The sequence below is a fragment of the Ornithodoros turicata genome, chromosome 6 (genome assembly GCF_037126465.1).
Source record: "Ornithodoros turicata isolate Travis chromosome 6, ASM3712646v1, whole genome shotgun sequence".
In the NCBI taxonomy this organism is placed as follows: domain Eukaryota; kingdom Metazoa; phylum Arthropoda; class Arachnida; order Ixodida; family Argasidae; genus Ornithodoros; species Ornithodoros turicata.
Genome location: NC_088206.1, coordinates 60,292,038 through 60,313,819, shown reverse-complemented (window position 1 = coordinate 60,313,819; position 21,782 = coordinate 60,292,038). Strand labels below are relative to the sequence as shown.

Genomic DNA, 21,782 nt, shown 5'->3' with positions numbered 1-21,782 from the left:
TTTTCAAGGAAGTTTCAGAGATGTAGCGTGCAGTATTTTTGCGGTTTTTTAAAAGTATACGGCAGCGGCATCGACAGTGATCAAAGTGTCACTATTGTCCACCCCCTTCATTTTTTTCCACCTCATCACCCCTGTCGCCTACTTGTTTTGACTTTTCTCGTAGTTCCCTTCTCCTTTCACAGATAATTAATATTTTACGAGGGAATTAATTATGTTCTGAATGCGCTTCATAAGTTTGTTTACACCACAAAACTATAACATCATGTGAAATGTGTGCGGAAGAAATGTAGTGCAGAAAGATAGGGCGGAGCTTTATTTGGCTATGTCAAGATGTTGTTTGACGCCATTAGTGCGTAACGTTGGTGGTGCTTTCTGTCCATCCTTTGAGAACTAAATTTGCTCTTATAACGTGTTCCACCAACCTGTAATCACGGTACGAACTTGTAATTTCATTCAAATCAACCGTGTTGCGAGATTCTGTTAATTCTGCACTACTGTAGCTTCAAAATTACGAAATAGGCCTAGCTGTAGACGCTATTTCGCTTTGCACAATTTTCTTCGAGTATTTTTTTCTACGGATGCTCTTTTTACAACCGCTGCAAAGACGTGCTTTTACCGTCTGGATTTCACCTTCTTTAGCGCAGCGTTTGCATCGTAAAAAGCCAGTGCTCACTGATGTTCATTCATGTTGAATGCTAGGACGCCCTCAGAGATAACATGTTTCCACGCTCATTGGCCCGCAAAAAAATAGTACAGGAATTCGTCGGTTAGGCGTTGTGTTTATTTTACCGTGAGTCCAGAGTGCCAGCTGTCGCGCAAATACTTCCAGCTTAGCTGCATCTAGAACGAGCTACCACGTTACACGGATACCGAACAGGCACTGATCTATGTTATACATTTTTAGGAATACAGATTGGTATTACGGGAAGACATGTCTTTCCCACCCCACCGACCCCCTCTGGGAATGCCGGGGATGCCTCCTATGATCCCACCACCTTACTCTATGCAGCACGTTGGTAAGTTGTCCAACGGAATTGTGCTTCTGTGTGCGTTTGTGACTGACCGAGACGAAGCGTCATCCGGATATGAAGTTGCACGGAGAGGAAAAAAACGTAAAGCTGGATTCCACCTCACTACCACCACCAACAACAGCTTCATTTTAATGATGATGACGGGGAAGTTTCATCGCTAGAGGCGATACTCTACTCCATTGCGAATTAGTTCACATTAGCATTGAAACTAAGGGAAAACCTGGATCATTTTTATAGACCTCCCCTTCGTCATTCGTTAGGTGCTTGTAAACCTCTCCGTGCTGTACCTAATGGGGGGCGCACTGCAGCACTAGTGGTGCTACTGGAAATGTCCTGCAGGATACCTCAGGAGCTTTTCCCACTTACGTTGCAATGGCTGTTTGGCAGTGCTGAGTACTCTTTGTCAGGATATGATTCGAATCCGATATTGGGAAACGAAAGATAAACAATGATTGTTGTATTACAATTATTGATTGTTGTATGACGTGCTTGGTAACATTAAGTGTGTGTGCAGCAATTATCTTCCTTATGCTGTCTATGCATTTGCCGGTAAGGTGGCATCAGTTGCACAGAATTTGTGGCATATCTGCATGGTGGTGCTGTTCTGTTACATAAGCCTAGCAAATGCAGTGCTGATGTTGTCACATTACAAATTCCAGGTGTAATGTGGAGAGGATATTTGCTCAGTTGACTTGTGTCCATAGAGCCTACATATGCATAATTGGTACCGAAATACTCTGACTGGATATTACCATGTATGGCAAAAACGAAAAAAAGAAAAAAAATGAACCATACCAAACGAAAAAGAATATGAAAATGTGTGAACTCAGAAACCATGTTCCTATCTGATTATCTGTTCCGTGAGCACGTTGGTTTATACAAGTACAGTTCAGTGGTCCTTGTTAAAGGGACAGCAACCACCATGTTTTTACGCACCACCAGGTAGAACTTGGCTCTGTGATGACACACACAAGCTGTAATGTCTCAATTCTGCACATTTTTCATATTAAGGAATTTCTAAGATTGATTTACCATTCACTTTACAGTCCCCTTAATTCTGTAAGTTTACAAGAATAACCAGAACGAAACTATATCACCACCATCGGAAAACAAGAGTTGGGGAATTTCTGGGAGAAATTAATTCCCCCCCAATTATCGTCTCGAGAAATAGTGCTCAATTTTTATGCCAGAATTTTGATAAGTATACAGCTTGAAAGTTACTAAGCCTCCCCGCCTCCCTACATGTTTGTTCTGTTCAGTTCCACAGATCAAGAACGCTCCTCCGTAATGAGATACCAGTATTTTTCACAGTTGGTCCATTTTTCTTGCCTTTCAGTTGCTGGAGGGATGATACCGATGGCCATGGGCGTGATGCCTCCGGTGAGAGCAACCTTGAAATTATTTGCATGTTAACGATGTCCGTACGGCCAGAGCCGTATAATGGGAGATGTTTCACATGACCGTAACATGCCTCTCTCCTTGTTCTAGATGATGACCCATGTGACTGTGGCCGTACCCCCATCCCTTCCCCTCATTGCTGCTCCTCCCCAACAGCAGCAGGCCATGCAGAGAGTCGGAGCCAAGCGTCTAAATCCCATGGAGATACGAAGCAATGCTGTCATTGAGAAGAAGCCCCTGGTGCACAGGAGTACACCACCGGTATGTGGTGCCTCTTTCGTCCAAACTAGTCTTGACCGCAGAGTAAGAAATACAGGAGACGCAACACCCCATTGGCGTAAATGTGAGCGGGTGACCGGATCCACGTTTGTGTACCTGCCAGTAAAAGTTTTTGTATGTGAAGATGAATATTTGTATGTGAAGAAAAATAGTGTCACCCCCTGCAGTAACCTTATAGCTACATGAAAATCCCATTTTCAGAATGTTTTGATGACCTCTAAAATTGTGTTGCAGTGGGACCTATTGTTTGAACTTCAGTATCTTGCAAATATTTTTTTTAGAAAGAAAATGTCTAAAATCTGAAACCAGATTTGGGACCAGCACATCAAAATACATATGATTGCAAGTTTCGTTTCAATGATCGCGTTCGTTTCGTTCAAAGTTTCATACCTGAAAAAATAAAAGTTTTGGTTTTAAGAGCCACAAATATCGCTATATAGACGAATCTCACTATCTAAATGCGCAGTTACTTTTATGAATACCAATATCTTTTAACGCATGTACAAAAGGTGGACGACGCATCGAAGGGCCCTCCGGTTACAGTATTCATTGGCAACATCACAGACAGAGCTTCGGACGGGCTCATCAGGCTCGTACTTCAGGTTGGTGTCAAAGCAGATGAGCGTGTGTGAAACGTTGGGGGTGGAGTCAATAATGTCTTCATTCTTGTTTCTTTCCCAAACTAAGAAATGTGGCAGTGTAGTGAACTGGAAGAGAGTTCAAGGTGCAAATGGCTGGCTGCAAGGTGAGTGTTTCCCTGCCGAGAAGAAATAACGCGAGCTGAGATGTCGACGCTGTTATTCTAGCATTTGGGTTCTGCGAGTACGCGGACCCGGAATCTGCAATGCGCGCCATTCGCATCCTGCACGACTGGGAGATTGGAGAGAAGAAATTGGTGGTAAGCACGCTTTCTTATCTGATTGCTGGTTCTCTACCCCTCGATGACTGCATAATACGGTGGTACAACTTGTGTTCTACATCTGCTGGATTCACACATTTCGAGAAGTGCCATAAAATGCGCAATACACTGACAGTTTGTCTCTGTGCGGTGGTTAGAGTGAAGTTTGGAGGAACTGCATGACAGTGTCTGTCCTCTCACAAGGCAGCAATAAGGGGGTATTTGTAGACCTGCATGGGTACCCCCTTATTTGGGAGAAGGACCAAGGAGGGCGATCCACAGACAACATGGGAGAGAGGGAAACTGTGGTGCTGCGAGACGGCTGACCTACTTGCGTACCTCACCTCACACCAGTTTGTAGTGCACAATTAGCAAATTATTGCTGTTCTATTATCATTATTTACCTGAATCTGTCTCAAGCCAAATCAACCAACCAAATAATTCACTAAAACCACATAAAAGTTTAGCATAGTGAGCATTTCCTCTGTGGCATGTTGGGAAAGTAAATGTGGCAGAGCTCCAGTGATGCAGTTTCCAAGGGCTGACAGCAAAAAAAAAAACGAATTTTTATTCTGCGATGAAATAGAGATCGGCTGTAGCTCGAGCACCAAATAGAGAGGTCAGCCCTTCTGCATCAGTCAGTCAGAGTGCTTGTCCCCAACTTGATCCTCCACAAACACACATGGCGTAAGGAATGGCTACTAGCAGAACAAAAATGTTACCGTGTCTTCTGTTCAGTGGAAGTACAGCACAGCGAGTAGTCATGGGACATTAGAATTGACTGAGGAGGTTAACAAACTATGTTGCTATTGCTTGTTTTGCTTTCTAACTTTGCAAAGCAGTGTTTTAAGTGGCAACTGTTGACCAATCGCTCGCTCGTATTGGCAGCGGCAGATGTAGAACTTTGGTGTATCTGTTTCATGTTTTGGACATGCCTGTATATCCTTTTGAATCCTTTCCAGCTTTGCTTCTTGCTACTACTGTTGTCACCATTTATGAACTCTTAGAAAGTTCCTGTACTATGTTACTCGTGCTTTTCAACCTTGATATATCATTTCACCACTGCTTTCACAAACTCACTATCTCAGGTGAAAGTTGATGCAAAGACAAAAGAGAAACTGGACGAGTACAAGGCAAACAAGCGTGGTCCTACAGAAGGGGGTGAAACTCAGAAAAAGGCCCCTGACGACATAGATGAGGCCACGTGGCGTCAGGACAGGGACACGCGGGAGGCCATCCTGCACTTGCTGCGTTCTCATTCCGCCGAGCTCAGCAGGGGTCCGGATGCACCCACACGTAGGTTACCCCCTTGTTTGCACCCCTTCAGAAGGCACAGGTTGGCATCATTCACCACCATTACGCGGATAATGGCGTGATGTCTTCTTTTGATGTTGAAGTTGCTGTTCAGTGATGGCCTAGGATGTGTGAAGCCAAATGATGCAGTTTTACAGTTGACGTACATAGATCATTTGTGATGTTGCTGGATGTGAGTAAAGCTCACCATGGCATGGTTTTGAGAGAATTTCTAGAAAAGTGCCGATCAATGTTCGGAGGTAGCTTTGTGCTGCTCACTTGACATAAATTTTGCTGTGACATTGCAGCGCAGTCCCCTCCCAGGCGGCCGAACACAAAGCGAGACTCACCAGAACGGGAAAGAGAGTTTCGTGCTGCCTCCAAGCTGGTAAGTCACCGTGTAGTTGTCCTGTGTAGTAACTAAGTTTCACATAACTACCCTAAAGGCTTATTTACACATGCGTTTCCAAAAGCAGCGCCGCCCAACTGTTTGCGTCCGCGTCTTTGGTAGCCTGTCACACATGGGAGAGACGCATCCGCAGACGCTTTTTCTCCCTCACGAGTATTCCCGAAGAGCGCGACACTCGTCGTACTCCGTAGCGATGTTTTTGCAAATATCCAATCCAATGGAATGGATTGGAATGGAATTGGATCCGATCCAATGTTTTTTTATACTTGTCTTTTGCGTTTTTAAATTTGCTAGCGCACTGCTTCCCTCAAATTGGACTACTACGTGTGTCATGGATCGCCACGAAAACGGACTTTCCTCGTACTTACCGCTGATGCCGCAGATCTTTCCAATTTTCCCCTATGTCTTCTGTTTCAAATGAGCATTCTTGAGGTCGGGGTGTCTCTTGTTGAACAAGTATTGATATTCTCGTGTGCAGTCGAGAAGTTCTTCCAAATTGAACCTCCTGCCCGCCATCTTATCTTGTACCCGGCGACGACTATGAATGAAGCTATTGTGGACAGGAAGTTAGTGACATCCGCTCATTATGTGGAGTGCTGCGATTGGGTGGAGGGAAAAGCGTTCGTGTTTCTTCCCCTCGAAGCTGCAGCAAGGAGCGGTTCTCGAAAAGTAGCTGGAAATGCGTAGCTGTAATGGTAATTGGTAATGTAATGTTGTGGTAAATGTTGTGCTGTAATGGTAATGGTAAAAATGTAATAGTAATTGTGATTTTGTAATTGTAGCTGTAATTCAATTGCACATTTGTGGCCATCTACTTGCGATTGTAATTCAGCACTTCTCAAAAGTAATTTTAACAGGTCAGCTGATGATAATTACGAGAAACGGCTTAAAGGGGCACTGAGGTGAACTCCCCAATTTTTGTTTTTGTTTTTTTGATGCACTGTGTTCTCCAACGAATAAAATGAGTTCCTGCGAAAGAACGCTTGGCGTAGGTGACCTACAGGGCGAGGGCTCTGTTCTGCGCACCTTTGAAAAGTTCTGCTCCTCGTGAAAAGAGCGCATCTCAGACCGAATGGATGTCGTGACTTATGCTACTCTCTTCACGCGACGAGTGACGCACAGCTCAAGCACGTATAAACATCGCGTGAACTGCAAAGAAAAAACTAAAAAAACATGCACGGAGCCTCCAATACGTCACGCGAGAATCGTGTCTGCGGCTGTTTTCACCGACTGTGTTTCGTAACTTCGATTGCGCAGCTATAACGTAACGCAGAGCGAAAATATTTTGCATGGTGACTCTCAGTGGACACCTTGACAGACGAGGCAGGATTTCGAGCGACGTTAAATGTCACCTCATTGCTCCTTTAACTGTAACAAACGTGTTGTAATTGCACTTGGACAACACACGTGCTGTCTAGCTTTTGTACCATAAAAACACTAATCATCATCAGCACAAATGTTAAAATGGTCTTGCTCACATAAAAGTTGCACTTGCTTGATTTTCATTTCTTAAAAGGTAACTAGGCTGCTTTACCTAAGTAACTGTAGCTGTAAGTGTTACATAAAAAACAAACTAACAGCACCTGTAGCTCAGTTTGTATTCTTAGAGACGTCATGATGGGCAAGACACGCAAACAACACAACACAAGGGCTCAAGGGCTGTGAGCCCTCGTGTTGTGTTGTGTTCACGTGTCTTGCCCATCGCTCAGGCTTCCCTATCATGGAGTTTATCCACCAGCTAGCCCGCATTTACGCCATTCTATCTATTCTTAGAGACTAGCTGTGACTGCAACAGAGTCACTTTTTTTTAAAGTTTACTGCTTGCTCGCAAAGTAAAACGTGAAAAGAGCTGCCCTCTCGTTCCAGGTAGCGACGCCACAGGACTCCAAAATTGCTACAGCTTTTGGGTGGCGTTACCCCAGGGCACACTGTTTTATAGTTTCTTAGATGGCAAACTCTTTAGCGATTGCCTCTTCTTTTTCTCAGGAGCTGGACGACATGGACATTGAGGAAGACAAGCGCAGCTTGATCACCAGAGAAATTGACAAATTCAGGGACACATACAAGGTAAAATCGTGTTGCCCCCCCATTCTCGCGTAAGGCTTCGTCACCAACCCTTCCTTGTGAGGGATCGTGCAGACCTCTCAGTGTTGGGTGCACCGTTGTTTCCAGCATTAGTTTTTCAGCAGGGATAGCACACTGTCAGTTTTTCAGCCTCGGTGAGGAGGTGGGCTCCCGTAGAATGTTGCATTTACTCTCGGAAATTGTGCTCAACTCCACGTTCGAGAAGGGAAATAATTGTTGTTAGGTGTATGCCAAACCCTGTTATGACTGTTACGATCCAAGCTCTGGATAGCCGCTTGTGGTATGGGTACCTGCCTGCGGTTTCTGTCAAAAAGCGAGATTCTGGCGCTGATGGTTGGTCACACACGGGTCCCGTTAACATCAGGAGTTGTGAAAGAAAGCAGCAAACGGGGGGTGGCATAGCAGATTTCTTCCCGAGAGTCGATTTAAAATTGAAATTGTGAACCTGCCAACTTTCTTAAAAGGATGGTGGGGTCTCTTACCCGATTTCTTATGAACAGTAAACTGTAAAGGCCATAAATGTGTATGAGAAAGTCACGAGGCATTTTTGTGTATTTCCAATTGCACTGTTGCTGGCCCTTTGCCCAACCTGCGAACATAAAGTGAAACCCTGATGATGAGTTCCCTCAGATAATACTGAAGAAAATGTCATACATGAACCGTATATTCCTGCTTTGGTAAAGGATGGTGTTCACAACCAAACAATTATGAATTAGAAATGTCCTTCGTGACGCATTTGGCAAATGGCAGCACGTGTGCGAACCCACTTAGTGACGAGCATTTGCAATGAGCCCTCTTCATAATGAGTTCCAGCACATTGCACAGATTTTTAATTGTTTCAGAACAATACTCAACTGGAATAGCCTGTTGCAAACGCATAACTGCTGGCGGCAACCAGAAAGCTGGATAGCGGGAGTAATATCTTGCTCTCACCACCTGGACGGTGTTACTTGTAGAGTCGAGCCCGTATCTCACGATCTTCGATATACCGGTAACTGAGATATTACGATCAAAGTGCTGGTTCCCGTCAGCTCACCCATTGAAATACGTAAACGAGACTTCGATATAATGTGCGTTGTGAAACCATTTGCTGGCATACAGCGATCAGAATTCTTCCGGCGACCGGAAAAACACGTGAAAGTCGACAAGCAAGAGTGTGTTTTCATTGAAGACAAATAAAGATGGCGTTATCAAGAGTGGTACAAGCGGAACAAGGTGCACTTATCCACGCATAACTGACAGATGTGCGTGCTACAAGGCGCGAGACTTTGAAGGGGCTCGCAAGAAGCAGAGGAGGTTGCTCCCTCTCAACATCTCTCGCCCAGAAGTTATCTTCTGGTTTTCTGCGTGCTACGATGGCGTCTGCGAATCCGGGATGCGTTTTGATGAGGAAAAAGCATAATGGCTCGACTTGAAGTTGTACGTGCTCGACAGATTTGTCGTTGTGACAGACGTCTCATTGTGAAGTACCATGCCTTCCGAAATGCGAGTTGGCAGACAGTTGAGCGTCGCCACCCAAAAAATGCGTTGATGAATTACCCATAGGCGAGGCGCATTCAGATGGACAACGCAGTTCCAATAGTGAGAAAGATGATGGCTATGGCACTGGCTGATGAGTGATGGACGACAGAGCCGTGGCAATGTGTGTGTGTGGGGGGGGGGGGGGGGGTGAGAGGGGCAGCCACCCCAGGCGCCCTCTCCAGAGAGGGCGACGAACAGCAGGCCCTGGCAGGTTATTTGTACAGTATAAAGCGGAAATGAAGAGAATTTGAATTTACGATCTTGGCAGTGCGAATGAGCGTTTTTGTTTCTTTGTTTACAGAGCTTCTAATGGCAGTGGGAGAGGGGAGGGGGGGGCGCTTCACGTGTACCCTGCCCCGGGCACAAACTCGCCTCGTGACGGCTCTGATGGACGAAGTCGTCTATCTCGAAAGGTGCGGAGCCTCGCGTGGTATCCGAGGTTATGTTGTCCTTCGAAAAGCTTTCCACACAAAACTGCATCAATTTTGAGATAGATAAAATGATTTAGTGCTCTCCACAAACATGCATGTTCAGCAACGTTCTACTCTAAGTTGACACAGCTTTGTGTCGAAAGCTTTTTCAAGGACAACATACCTGCCAATACCGCGTGACGCTTCGCACGTTTTAAGATCGACGACATTGTTCATTGCTCGTCATCCATGGTCATCATCGCTCTCACTATCGGAACTACGTTGCCAATCAGAACGCACCTCACCCATGCGTAATTTGTCGTTGCCAACTCGCGTTTTGGAAGCCACAGTACTTTGCAACAACATTTTGCACCACTACAAAATCCATGGAGCATGTACAACTTCGGGTCTAGCCATTTGCCTCTCCTCGTCCAAACATGTCCCGGAACTGCAGACGCCGTCGTGGCATGCAGCAGAGCAGAAAAAAAAAGGAAGAAGGAAGGAAAGCGAGAGAATGATGTGTAGAGGGAACCACCTCCTACCACCGTGGATAAAGGTACTGCGTTCTCACTTTAATGTTCGCGGAGGTTAAGGCTCCTGAAGATGTCTCTATAATTTGTTTTCAATGAAAAGGTGGAATCTTGCTTTTCAGTTTTCACGTGTTTTACCTGCCGCCGGGGGATTCTGGTCGCTGTACGTGAACAAGTGCGTTCGCTGCAATCGTTATATCGATGTCTCGTTTACATGTACTTCTATGGGTTAGCTGACGGGAACCAGCGATTTGATCGAAATATCGGAGGTATCTTTATATCAAAGATTGTAATAACGGGGCTCGACTGTATAACGATAACTCTGATATAATGATCGGATTTTCGCGTTTCCGTCAATATCGTTATAAACGGGCTCGATCGTATACTTGTAGCCTTAGAAGATTTTTTGACGGTGGCCTCCGCAAGCCTCGGTTGAAGGTACTAGCAGAGGTTTAAATGTACCCCTGTCGTACGTCAAAATGTATAAAACGCAACAAATCCTTACATAATGGAGCGTGCCGTGGGGCATCGAAAAAGCAGCGGGAGCAGGGGCGGGTAGGGGCTTGTGTGCACTTTGTTTATCGCCTGTTGATTGTTCCTCCCGAGGGTTTTTAAGTGGCGCCTTGTTGTAATTCCCCCAAATACCAGGCCACACACTACTACTACTGCATCCTGCTACTCTCAATGACACAATCAGGCCTAAATTGTAGCTAGGAGAGATTTGGTGAGTACGCACCCCGTTTCCCTCGTGGGCCACCTCTCCTACTTGGCCCCCTGTGTCCACTACTGTGTAGGGCTTTGTGAGGTTGTGGGGGACATTCACACACAGCAGGCAAGTGTCTTTTGCTTGTGAAAAAAGGAGGGAGGTCTGGCATCGGCTCTGCCTCCTCGGTGAGTACTATGCACATTTTTTCTTTTCTTTTTTTAGAGAGCGTTGAAGCACAACGAATGTGTTTCTTGCCCGGTGTGATCTTTAGTTTGCTCTGTCAGGCAGACTCAACTCTGGAATCAGTAGATACCCGTGTCACGTGGCAAATTCGCACTGAATTAATACATTCATTCGGTGCCACACAGTAACACCAAATGGCATTTCATGAAATGTGCATTTGCTTGGCGAATGAGTTTGAGTTCACTTTTCCCTCTTTCACAAACTGTGTACCCTCGACAGCGGAGAGGCACCAAAAAAACAATGCTAAACAGCAAGAGGTATAGAAACTTGAGTTATTGTCAGATAAATATTTCTGCATTTCTTTATTTCTGAAATGAAAGAAGGGAGCTGTGAAAGAAGGAAGAGAGGAAGGGCTGTCATTCTGTTGGTCATAAAGTCTGTACTAGGGGTGTGCAAATGTCTAAAAAAAAAAAAAAATTGCACAGATGGACTGTTCGTTATTCAAGCTCGGTTTTGTTCCACTGAAGTCAGTTGGTCCCAGTTATTGGCTTAACATGTGCAAATACCAACCCTGGTCCTCAGTTGTCAGCGTGAAGTACCGTTAAAATAAATATGAATACCTGCAGTCTTTTGCTTTGCTTCGCTTTTCCGTTTCTGCGTATTTCTCATGGCTTTCTCGTAGGAAACCTTCATATACTACTATTGTTAAGCTTAGAAATTTTACCATTTTATGCACATCTATTGGTCTTAACAAATACTTCTTGCACAGAGCTTAATCTTACGAAGAGCTCAATGAAATTTGACCATTCGCAATACACAGGGAACATACTGCTGTTATGTTTGCATCACAAGCGCACATGGCTCCGCGGTACTGCCCGCATGCTTAGGTGTTGAGCCATCCCCAGCAATGCATTTTCCTTCGTTCTCTCATTTGCGCAACTATATCGCAGATTTAACGTGATCTGATGTTACTACATTATTTGGTGCGCCGTTTATGTGGAGGTCGAGCAGTATCGCAAAATGTGTCATTCAGAATTGCATGTGTACCACATTGGTCGTGATTTTTATTCAAAAGCTCCGTCGTTTGCACACCCCTAATTTTTATTGCAAAAGTTCACATTCAATGCTCGCATGTGCAGTCTGAAATTCAGTTCAGTTTTACCATGCTAGCGGCAACGGTGAGTAGCAGTCGTATTACTTATATTACATTTCTGTGTGTACTGTCATCCCAGCTGCACCTGTCATTGCTCACCTTGCACCGATTCACTAGTAGATTTGTGGTCTCACTGAGTACGCAAGCAATTTAAGGGCTTTCTGGGGTACTGTATAAGTGTTTTTATTTTTTTTTCGCGTGGAATTTTTCTTTGCGTTTTTTGCGCGTGCCCCCAAAATCGCGAATTTAAGTTCCCGCGAACATGACAACCGATAGGACGCTCAGAACGGAGAAGAAAATTTGCGAGTGAAAACAAGTAAGAACAGCGGTAATGGATAAGTACCTATTTGCTACAGGATATTTTGACATGTAGTTAGTATGCACGTTAAATCACGCTGACAAATTATTGTGCAGACCTGCATACTATGGGGATAAATTTCAACTTTTTCAAATCCAGATCGCAATCAGAGCTGGGCGCTGCTTGAGCGAAATGTACACTTCCATGAGCCACAAAGCGTGCAGCGGCTTCAGGAATACTAGCTCGCAAGTCCAGCTTTGTTGGAGACGGGCCTGGACTCTCCATCGAGCTTTGCACGACGCTCGCGTACCAGCCCAGTATACGAAGTAAAGCGCAACCTAATAGCCTCACAATGGGGACCAGAAGGGTAACCGTCTGAGACTATTTAGAGGTCGAGGCTATTTGGCCAGTGTCCTTGAGGAGAGAGTAGTGTTCGACCTAGGAGAGTCGTCTTCCCACTTTGGACCATAATAGATTGTATGCCATTCACGGGATCGCAATTGATCTGACGGGATCGCGAATTTAAGTGCATTATGATTCCTGGCTTTTGGAATATCTTCGCAAATTTAAGTGCTCGCAAAATACTTTTCGCTCCAGTTGCCTATCAAAACGCGAAAATGTTTTTCATGCGAAAAAAAAAAAAAAAACACTTTTACAGTATGCCTAATGGGGCCATTCCCTGTTAGGCAAACCCCTAATTCCGTCTCTTTGCGCACAATGCCACCCGTCCAATCTGTGACGACGTCCGTCCAAAACAAGTGAGTAATTACCAATTCTCTGTCAGTTCGTACAAGGCTGTACAAGTGAGAACTTTTCCGTTGCATCATATTTGTAAAAGTAGACACGTGATCTTTCCTTGTCCTTGGGTAGCAGACGCAGGGTAAGTTGCCCGAAAGTGAAATGCGTGAGCACCGTCGTGTGACGATCACCTTTCTTGCAGCGGTGAGTGCGCAAACGTTCATTTGAATTAACGTGACACTCTTGCAGATTGCCTTCGCAGATCTGTGATTTTCTGTGCGCCGTGCGTAGGGCTTTTAGACGACAGTTTCCGTAAGGCATTTCTTGCGAGATGAAATGTGACTATGTTAAAGATATGCCAATGTTGATGAACAACCTCATTACTGTTACCCTCAGTGATGGACTCCTTTTGAGGGGGCGGTAAATGTCTGAGCCATAGAGAGAGACCAACTCTGAAGTGGGGAACATTAAGCCGGGCATTTTTAATATGTGATATATAGTGTCCATTCTGCCATTGTCAATGTGCACTTCAGTGCTTATTCGTTAGAGTAAAAGTTATTCTTGATAGAAACACAGTATTCGCGGTTGTTCAGCAATGTTCTTAATTACAGTCTGTCCACTCATGAAGTCGTGTAGGGTTAAATGATCTTCAAAAAAACTATCCCTGCATCAATTTAGTGCATGCCGTTTTATACCTACCTGAGCTATTTTTGGAAAAGCAGGTTTGAGAACTAGGTGCGCCGCGAGGACATTTTTATCTGCAGCGACTACTTGATGGGGATGTGGAGGGTAGTTTTGAGCGAGGTTTTCAGTTTTGACTTCTCTATTTTTCTCGTGTGTGTGTATTTTGATGTCGCCCCTTGCAGGAAAAGGCAGCTGTGGTGCAGTGACATCGCTTGCTAGTGGAGGGCCGCCAGTGCCACTTCTACGTCATGTCAGTCATTGAAGTGCTCTGTTGATTCATAACATGCAGCTTTAATGTGCTCTTGCTTGTTTCCTTGTTGTTAAAAATTCTGAGCATGCTCACGTCTAGCAGCGAAATAAGTTAGTATGTGACTACGTCTTTGAGATTGGTGTGCTAAATGACTCATTGCCTGGGGCTTAGTTTTTGAATATGTCTGGCGGCGAATGATGATGTTGCTGCGTGAGGAATTGGCCGTAGTGTTGGTTTGAAATGGACCTGGCACGTGCGCACGTATCAAGTAGCGGTATGTTTATTGTTGCAGAGGCAGGAGGAGGAACGAGACAGGGATCGGGAGCGCCGACGGGAGCGCAAAGAGAGGCGGGAACGCACACCGGAACGTCCGCGAGAACGGGAGAAGGAGCGCCGTCCCAGCAGCCCCCGGGAGAGGCCGTCGGAACGAAGTGAGAGGAATGATGAGAACAGACGAGATCGCAGCGATAGAGGCGATCGAGGTGAAAGAAACGACCGAGGAGGAGAACGAGGTGCCGCGGAGGACCGTGCTCGCACGGAGCGCACCCCTTCCAAGGCACGGTCCGAGTCTCCAGAGCGGGACTGGGTGCGGGAGCGAGAGAGAGAAAGAGAGCGAGAGATGCGTGAAGCCATTAGGTGAGTAAACAATGAATCGATCACACATCGATAAATTGAACCCCCTGGTGTTAATTGGAGTCCACTCGTACATCTGCAGGCCTCGTGGAGACCCCGATCGGGACTGGGAGCGGGAACGGGAGGAGGAAGAAGACGCATACGAGCGCAAGAAGCTGGAAAGGAAGCTGCGTGAAAAGGAAGCGGCATACCAAGAGGTGAGGTTGCGGACGAGCTCTTGTCTTCTCTGCCTATTGTGGGGGAGGAACTTCACTCCAAACTTTTTTTTTTTTTGTTCTGTTTGCAGAGGTTACGCAATTGGGAGACGAGGGAGAGGCGCAAAGAGAAAGAGTACGAAAAAGAACGGCTCAAAGAAAATGAGAAGCGCATGGAAGAGGTGAGATCTTGCGCACTATGTGCTGGACTGTGCTCGAAACTTGGTGTTCCCTCTGTAGGCTAAAGAAGCACGACGGCTAAAAGAGTTCCTGGAAGACTATGACGACGAACGGGACGACGTCAAGTATTACAAGTGAGTTGCGTCTTTTGCTTTCGAAACTGGAACACATTCAGGGTGTCCGCACATAGTGTGGGCAGAATATTTTTAACATAGGGAAATGACCTTTCTTATTTTTTCTCTGCAATAATTTGCTATATATTCTTGGTTAAGTGGGCCACTTCATGACTGCAGTAGTGACCTCCTGGACCATTGACTAATATTCACTTTATATTCACTTTAAAAATAATTTATTTCACTAATGAATTCGACAACATCTCCTCTCTTCTGTGCGCTGATGCTTTTGGCCATTTCAAGAGAAAAGTTAGTTTATATACAGTAAAATCTCATTAAGTCAAACGCCGGTTAAGAACAAAATTAGGCTTAAGTCGAACGCCCACAATGTCCCATGCACGGCCTGTACTCCCGTAATGTAAATAATACCTGCTTTAGTCGAAATTGTTTAAGTAGAAATCACGGCTAAGCCAAATAAATGTTTCGTCCCAGGCTACATTTTTCATCTGTTTAAGTCGAGTTTCACTTCGAATCGGTAAACACCACCTTTCTCGACTACGGATCGCCATGATCGGCCAAATTCTTCAAGCGAGCCAACAAATCCAATCCAAGTCCGCCTGATCGAGAGTCGACGGGATCAAGGCTTGCGTGATTCCAAAACTAGCGCGAGAGGCTGTGTGCGGGCTAGGCTGTTCTGCGCCAAAGACGCTAGTTGAGGACGCGATGAAGTGAAAGTCAAGAACTGTGTGTACTGTGCACGCTATTAAGTTTTGTGCGACATGTCATTGTCGACGCTGAGGCAACGCAGGTGGAAAACTCTCACGCTCGCAAAAAAGCGCGAGATGGTAGCAGCGGTTGAAGCCGGCACAAAATCGAAAGGAGAGATTGCCGCGGACTTCCGGATACCAATCAGCACGTTATCCACAATTTTTGCAAAGGGTTCAGGGCTTTGTAACACACAAAATGTATAGAAAGTAAGGAAAGATGACAGACTATTTCCAGAGCTGTTAGAGCGCAACAACAACCAGTGGTGTGTAGTAATTGCAGCAGTAGTGGCTATGTTTGTAACCCTTGAAGTACATCTGCAGAGTATTGTGTGAGTTAAGTTATAGCTACAAATAAAGGTGATATTGATCCATTTGTGGACTATGCAACAGTTTAGGGGCCAATTTTTATCAGAGTTTCGCAGTTGTTTGATAAGTCAAAATACTGCTTAAGTCAAACTAACTGGTCTGGATGCTGGGTGTTTGAGTTAATGAGATTTTACTGTAGTATGAGAAAATTTCCCCGGAGAAACGGCCGGCTTAGAGGCCATTTTTAAGGCCCCTGGTTTTCTGCAGTGGCAAATTCAAAATTCTGCGGCACCGACTTGTAAATTCCGCGATTACCCGCGGCAAGGAGTCAACGGCTGCTTCATACGGGAAACACTTTTTCTTTGATAATGTGGGAACAAAAATAATTTTATAAACTCACAGATTCAAAGCACTGTTGTGACTCAGCATTACATGATATCTTGTGTTCTCCTCAGACAGCGAATGCCGTCTGTCGCCTACAATTATTTTATACCTGCTGAAAGATCTTTCAACATATACAGAGTTTATGGGAACTGACAAATACTTGGTCGCAATAGACGCCAAATTCGGAGCAAGCACCCTCATTCCGTTCCAAAAACCCAATTACCGTATTTACTTGCATAATTTGCACACTTTTTGTCCGCACAAAAGTCTGAAAAGTTGAGAGTGGGCAAATTGCGCGGGAACGTTTGTTACGATATTCAAATGACGCAAAATTTCAAAATTTTGGTATGCCGGCTCTCGGTAGAGCTGATGTTGACGTTATCACCGCATTGAGCGAAAGAAGTACCCAAGTACAGCGCATCCGCCGACGGTCGGGAGGTAAAAATGACGGCCCACTACCGCCCGTATACCCGAGAAATACGTCGAGACTCTGCTGGAAGGCGCCGCTATAGTTGTACTGGACAACCGGTAGCATGCTATGTTCGCAACTTTGTCATATTGTGCTGTAAGGTTTGTCATAGCTTGTTTCTCCAGCGTTTGTCAGCATTTGTCAGCGTTAGTCACAGTATCGTCCATCGCGTCAGTGGACCATCACCTGAAAGGGTGCGCAAATCAAACAAACGCACCGCAATAACTTCAGTGGCACTGACGGCGTTGCGAAAAGCACTCCACGGTCACCGAGATGCACGTTCCGCGCGCGAAAATGCAGGTGCTCAATTTATGCGATTTTTTTGTTTTGTCATTTTTAGTGCTAATCTAGGGGTGCGCAAATTATGCGATGGCGCAAAATATGCCAGTAAATACAGCCAAAGGTTCACATGTACCTTGGAGTAGTTGGGAGTGTGCACAGCACGTGCTTTTATCTGACGCTCTTTTGGGTGAGCACGCAATACTTTTCCTGAGACGCTGCACGTCATAGTGACCACATCTATCGCGTCCTTTGACCCTATCGGATTTCCGCAAAATTCTGCGCAAAAAGCGGCAAACTTTAGAGGAAAATAAGGGACTCCGCGATTAATTCCAGATTCTGCAAAATTTCGCGGACTCTCGAAAAAACCCGAGCCTTAGCCATTTTTGTCCCTCCCCCAGAAGCACGCTCTTCACTTGCCTTCAAGTGTGAGGGAGAACAAGCAGAATCTCTCTTGTCGTCTCCCTCGTATTTATGGTCTATAGAAAAGCTGGCTGAATTTCTGTCTTTCCTAATTATTAAAATGGCCCTAGTGAAAATTAATTAGGGTAGCGTTTCAGGAGGTCGCTAGTGTGGCCCCCTTAACGAATTATTGAAATTGAAAAAGTAATTTCCCCGTTTTAAAAAAATTTGGTTAATCCGGACACTCCGTATAATGTGCGCTGTAGTTCACGCATCTCCTTGTCACGAACAGGGGGAATGCGCTCCAGCGCCGCCTCAAAGAACGCGAGAAGGAGGTAGAGCTGGACAGCCGAGACAGACAGCGTGAACGAGAGGAACTGGAAGAGTTGCGCCGAAAGCTAGCGGAAGAAGGGCACCCAGATCCGGAGGCCGAAGCTAAGCGGGTGCGTACCACACCATCTCGCTCTCCGATAAAGTAGCGCTTCTGCTTTCGTCGCTGCAAGTAAGAGTAACGTGGAAATAAATGCTTCAGATACACCACGAAGAGGAAGCGCGGTTGCTGAAACCGCCGCCTGTCACAAGACCAGAGCCGAGACCAGAACCCAGGCCTGAGCCTCGGAGAGAAGCAAGCGAGCCACCCGAGCCTGAATCCCGAATGGATTCCTACCCAGTTGAGAGTCCGCCAAAGCGATCGTATCACAGCAGTAGACTTCCCAAAATGGTGAGACAGTTGGAGTCCGCGCCGCTCTTTGTATGCTTGGCTTTTACGCATTTTTCTGCGTTTTTTTGCGAAGGTGCCGGTTGACACACCGGCGGAAAGGATCAAAGAGGAGCCCGTGTCGCACGTCGAGCACCACAACTCCACTGCAAAGGGAGCACGTTCAGCAGAAGAGGAGGAGAGTGCGCAGAATAGCCTTTCGGGCTTTTCTGATGTCACGGCGGTCACGCCTCAGGAGGAGAGCAAGCCCCTGGGCTTCGCTGGACTCAAGCTGGGTACGACATTCTTGTCAGTGTACAGATATATATAGTGTAAAGAAGTTGCTCTTTCTTACATGCTCATCAGGTCCTGAATTGATAAACACTACTACCACCAGCGGAGGCCGCTTGTAACGTAACTGCTTACAGTGCGGGACCTCCTCCTTCTAACCTTCTAACCTCCCCTCCTTTCTTTTTTCCTCTCACTCGCTCAGCTGGTATTTCCCATGACAAAAGGTGGCAACCTTACTTCCCAGTGACAATAAGTACCTAGCGCACGGTGCAAGAAAAGCACTGGGATTTGTTGAAATTGTCTGTCGATTAGATCTACAGCTGATGAAGTCTTGTTGAAATACGGAGACACGTTGTAATAGATGGTGCTTTCTTCGCAGGAGGCAGTCCCGTGGGAGCGGGCAGCAGAAGCCCCCATGGCAGGCACGGAACAGGCTCCCAAAGGCGAAGTGGGGCATCACGTCTCCCTGTGGCGCAGGCATTTGAAGAGGAGGAGTCTGCAACAGAGGGACAGCGAAAGAAGCGCAAGCTGGTTCCTCTCGATGATGACGGGTCTGCGCCTGCAGGAGGGGGCGCCACTGCAGGGGGCATGAGTGCGGATGAGAAGCGCAAACACATCAAGACAATCATTGACAGCATCCCTACCACCAAGGAGGACCTGTTTGCATACAACTTTGACCGCAGCCTTGTGGATAACGTGAGTTATCCTGCCCTGGCCAAGCATGTCATCTTGCGATTGTCATAGTTACATTAGTTGATGCGGTGGTGGTAGAAAAATTGTGTACGTGCATGTAAGGTGAATATGACTACATAACTGCTATTAGTGGAAAAAATTGATTTGTTCACCAAAGCGGAGCCTGAAATGGCTTCTTGCACAGTGCCAGTGACAACGTCTTTCGATTATCCATGTGGAATGGCCCTGTGTTTCAGCTTGTGGCTCATGATTGTGTGTGGGCTCACGCTAATAAGTGATGTAAAATATTTATTGACAAGTGCCTATCGACAGCGAATGTCTTAGCAGGCCAGGCACTGTGGTACAGAGGCTGGCGCCGTATATACAGTCAAACCTCGTTACAACAAAACACGATATAACGAAATTCGCGATAGAGCGAAGCAATTTGAGAGAGGCCCATACGGATCAATGTATTTTAGTCCGCGCTACAATGAAATACTTTTTAGCCGCCGCCTGGATACAGCGAAAGAACTAGAAAGGTTTATGACCCCAAATCCAACTTCAGGGTCATGAAGACAAAGGACGCAAGCAGCGTCCTATTCCTACGGCAAAGGATGGCACGCACGATTAGGGTTGGGAGGGATCTTGTGCCTACAAAAGGAAGTCTGAGTCATTGGAAGGTTTAGCATCTTTCTTCTGAGGATTCTCCTTTTCGCACTGGTTTTGAACCGTTCAGTTGCAACCAGGTAGAGGACAGAGGTAACAGCAAAGGATGCGTCATCGCGTGCAAATGGAAAACACTTCGTTCGTATGGCGGCATATATAACTAAGTCAGCCTAGATTATTTTCTTGACGAGGACAAACGTGCATGCAACAGAGAGCACGGAAGACGCACTGCCATAGACGGTAGACGCACTTAGAAAGTTTGCTGTCTTTGAAGGATTGGTTAGAAGGCCACCTTGGAAGGATCACTTAGGATTGTGGCCCCCGTGAGATTTGTTATGTCAAGGTGCGACTTGTGTATGAAAAGGTTGACACATTTTGTACACACTACTGGGCATAAATTTTGTTGAAATATTTTGCATTGTTGCGATGACGAAACAAAGCCTATCCTCTCTCATAATACTCCCTCTTTTGCTTTCCAGCCCTTGATGGAACGTCGGATCCGCCCATGGATCAATCGAAAGATAATTGAGTACATTGGCGAAGAAGAGCCCACCCTTGTTGATTTTATCTGCTCAAAAGTGTTAGCAGGCAGCGCAGCACAGAGCATCCTGAATGACGTGTCCATGGTAATGTCATACACCCATTTTTGTACCTTGCTTTCTGTGAGAAGCAAGGTCGTGACGGTTGTGTTTGTATCTTTTTTCGCAGGTACTGGACGAGGAGGCAGAGGTGTTCGTCGTGAAAATGTGGCGGCTGCTCATTTATGAAGTAGAAGCCAAGAAGGATGGCCTTGTGAAATGAAAGCAATGACTTTATGTAATTGTTGTATTTTTATTGGCATGTAAATAGGAACCTGTACTTTGATTTCTTCTGCAAAGTGCCTTGTGTCAATCTCTGGACAAAGTCGTGTGTGTGCTGCTGTGAAGGAGAACCGCTGTAGATGGTAAGGTTGACAGACTACATCAGCACAGCCATTGCCGTCATTGAGGACAATTCGATTAATACAAGTACCTCAATTATTTGACACGGCATACCTGAAGCCGCTTGTGGTTAAACTGCGTTACTGTTCCTTTGTTCAAAGTAACATAACGAGACTTTTTAAATATATGTGCTGCAGGTACTATGTGTCATTTGGCAGTGTTTAGTGAAAAACACGCTTGGTGAAGGTTCCACTTACGGAATTTTTCTTAGACACGGAAAGAATCGTGGCACAAGGCTGACATATCTGCACAGCTTTCCCGGTTTATTTGTACATGGCATTACTTTAGAACATTAGAATAGAGATTCATTGTGAACGGCATTTCAACATTAAGATGCATAATCACATGACCGACAAAGTTAAGAGACTACCATCTTGTCAACGAACACCTAACAATCAACGGTGAAAACGTTAGAATACCTCGCTTGGTTAAGTTGGGCGCAAATGGCTCCCCAAGCAGCACAATGTACTGAAAGGAGAGTGCAATAGGGGTGGACTGGTATATCGAAGGCCTTGAACAGATCCGTGAAACTAAAGAACATTGATAAGACGCATACCATCCGCCCCCATTGCACCCGACTTTCAGTACATTGTGCTGCTTGGGTCTCGATCCACATTGAGTTTGCGTGCCCGCACGCATTTTTGCTCGTACATACGTGCAATATCTGCATTGCACAGTCACTTTTAAATGATTTTGGACAAATGCATCGTACGATCATCTGCATGACTGTGGTCCTACAGCCCAAGTTTGACAGCACAGGATGTAATTCGCTGCGCCGGACTCACTACCAGAACGTGTTGGAGGCCGAGCTGGGTGGGGTCACCTGAGAAATTTCAGGGGGGTGTTGCAAAAATGCAGGGAGGGTGTACACCCCCCCTGAGGG

The 21,782-nt window shown here is 45.8% G+C and overlaps 1 protein-coding gene across 1 annotated transcript; it reads left to right on the top strand.

The window, feature by feature from the left end:
• Positions 1-311: 311 nt before the first annotated feature.
• LOC135396863 (RNA-binding protein 25-like) lies at positions 312-20,790 on the top strand. Its single transcript, XM_064628067.1, has 20 exons — positions 312-433; positions 905-1,016; positions 2,368-2,411; positions 2,520-2,690; positions 3,218-3,310; positions 3,396-3,453; positions 3,515-3,606; positions 4,695-4,902; positions 5,208-5,287; positions 7,295-7,375; positions 14,159-14,502; positions 14,582-14,696; positions 14,786-14,875; positions 14,934-15,007; positions 17,886-18,036; positions 18,126-18,314; positions 18,388-18,586; positions 18,961-19,277; positions 20,399-20,545; positions 20,628-20,790. The coding sequence occupies exons 2-20, from the start codon at positions 932-934 to the stop codon at positions 20,718-20,720; spliced, it is 2,631 nt and encodes an 876-aa protein (XP_064484137.1). The 5' UTR covers positions 312-433; positions 905-931; the 3' UTR covers positions 20,721-20,790.
• Positions 20,791-21,782: the final 992 nt, after the last annotated feature.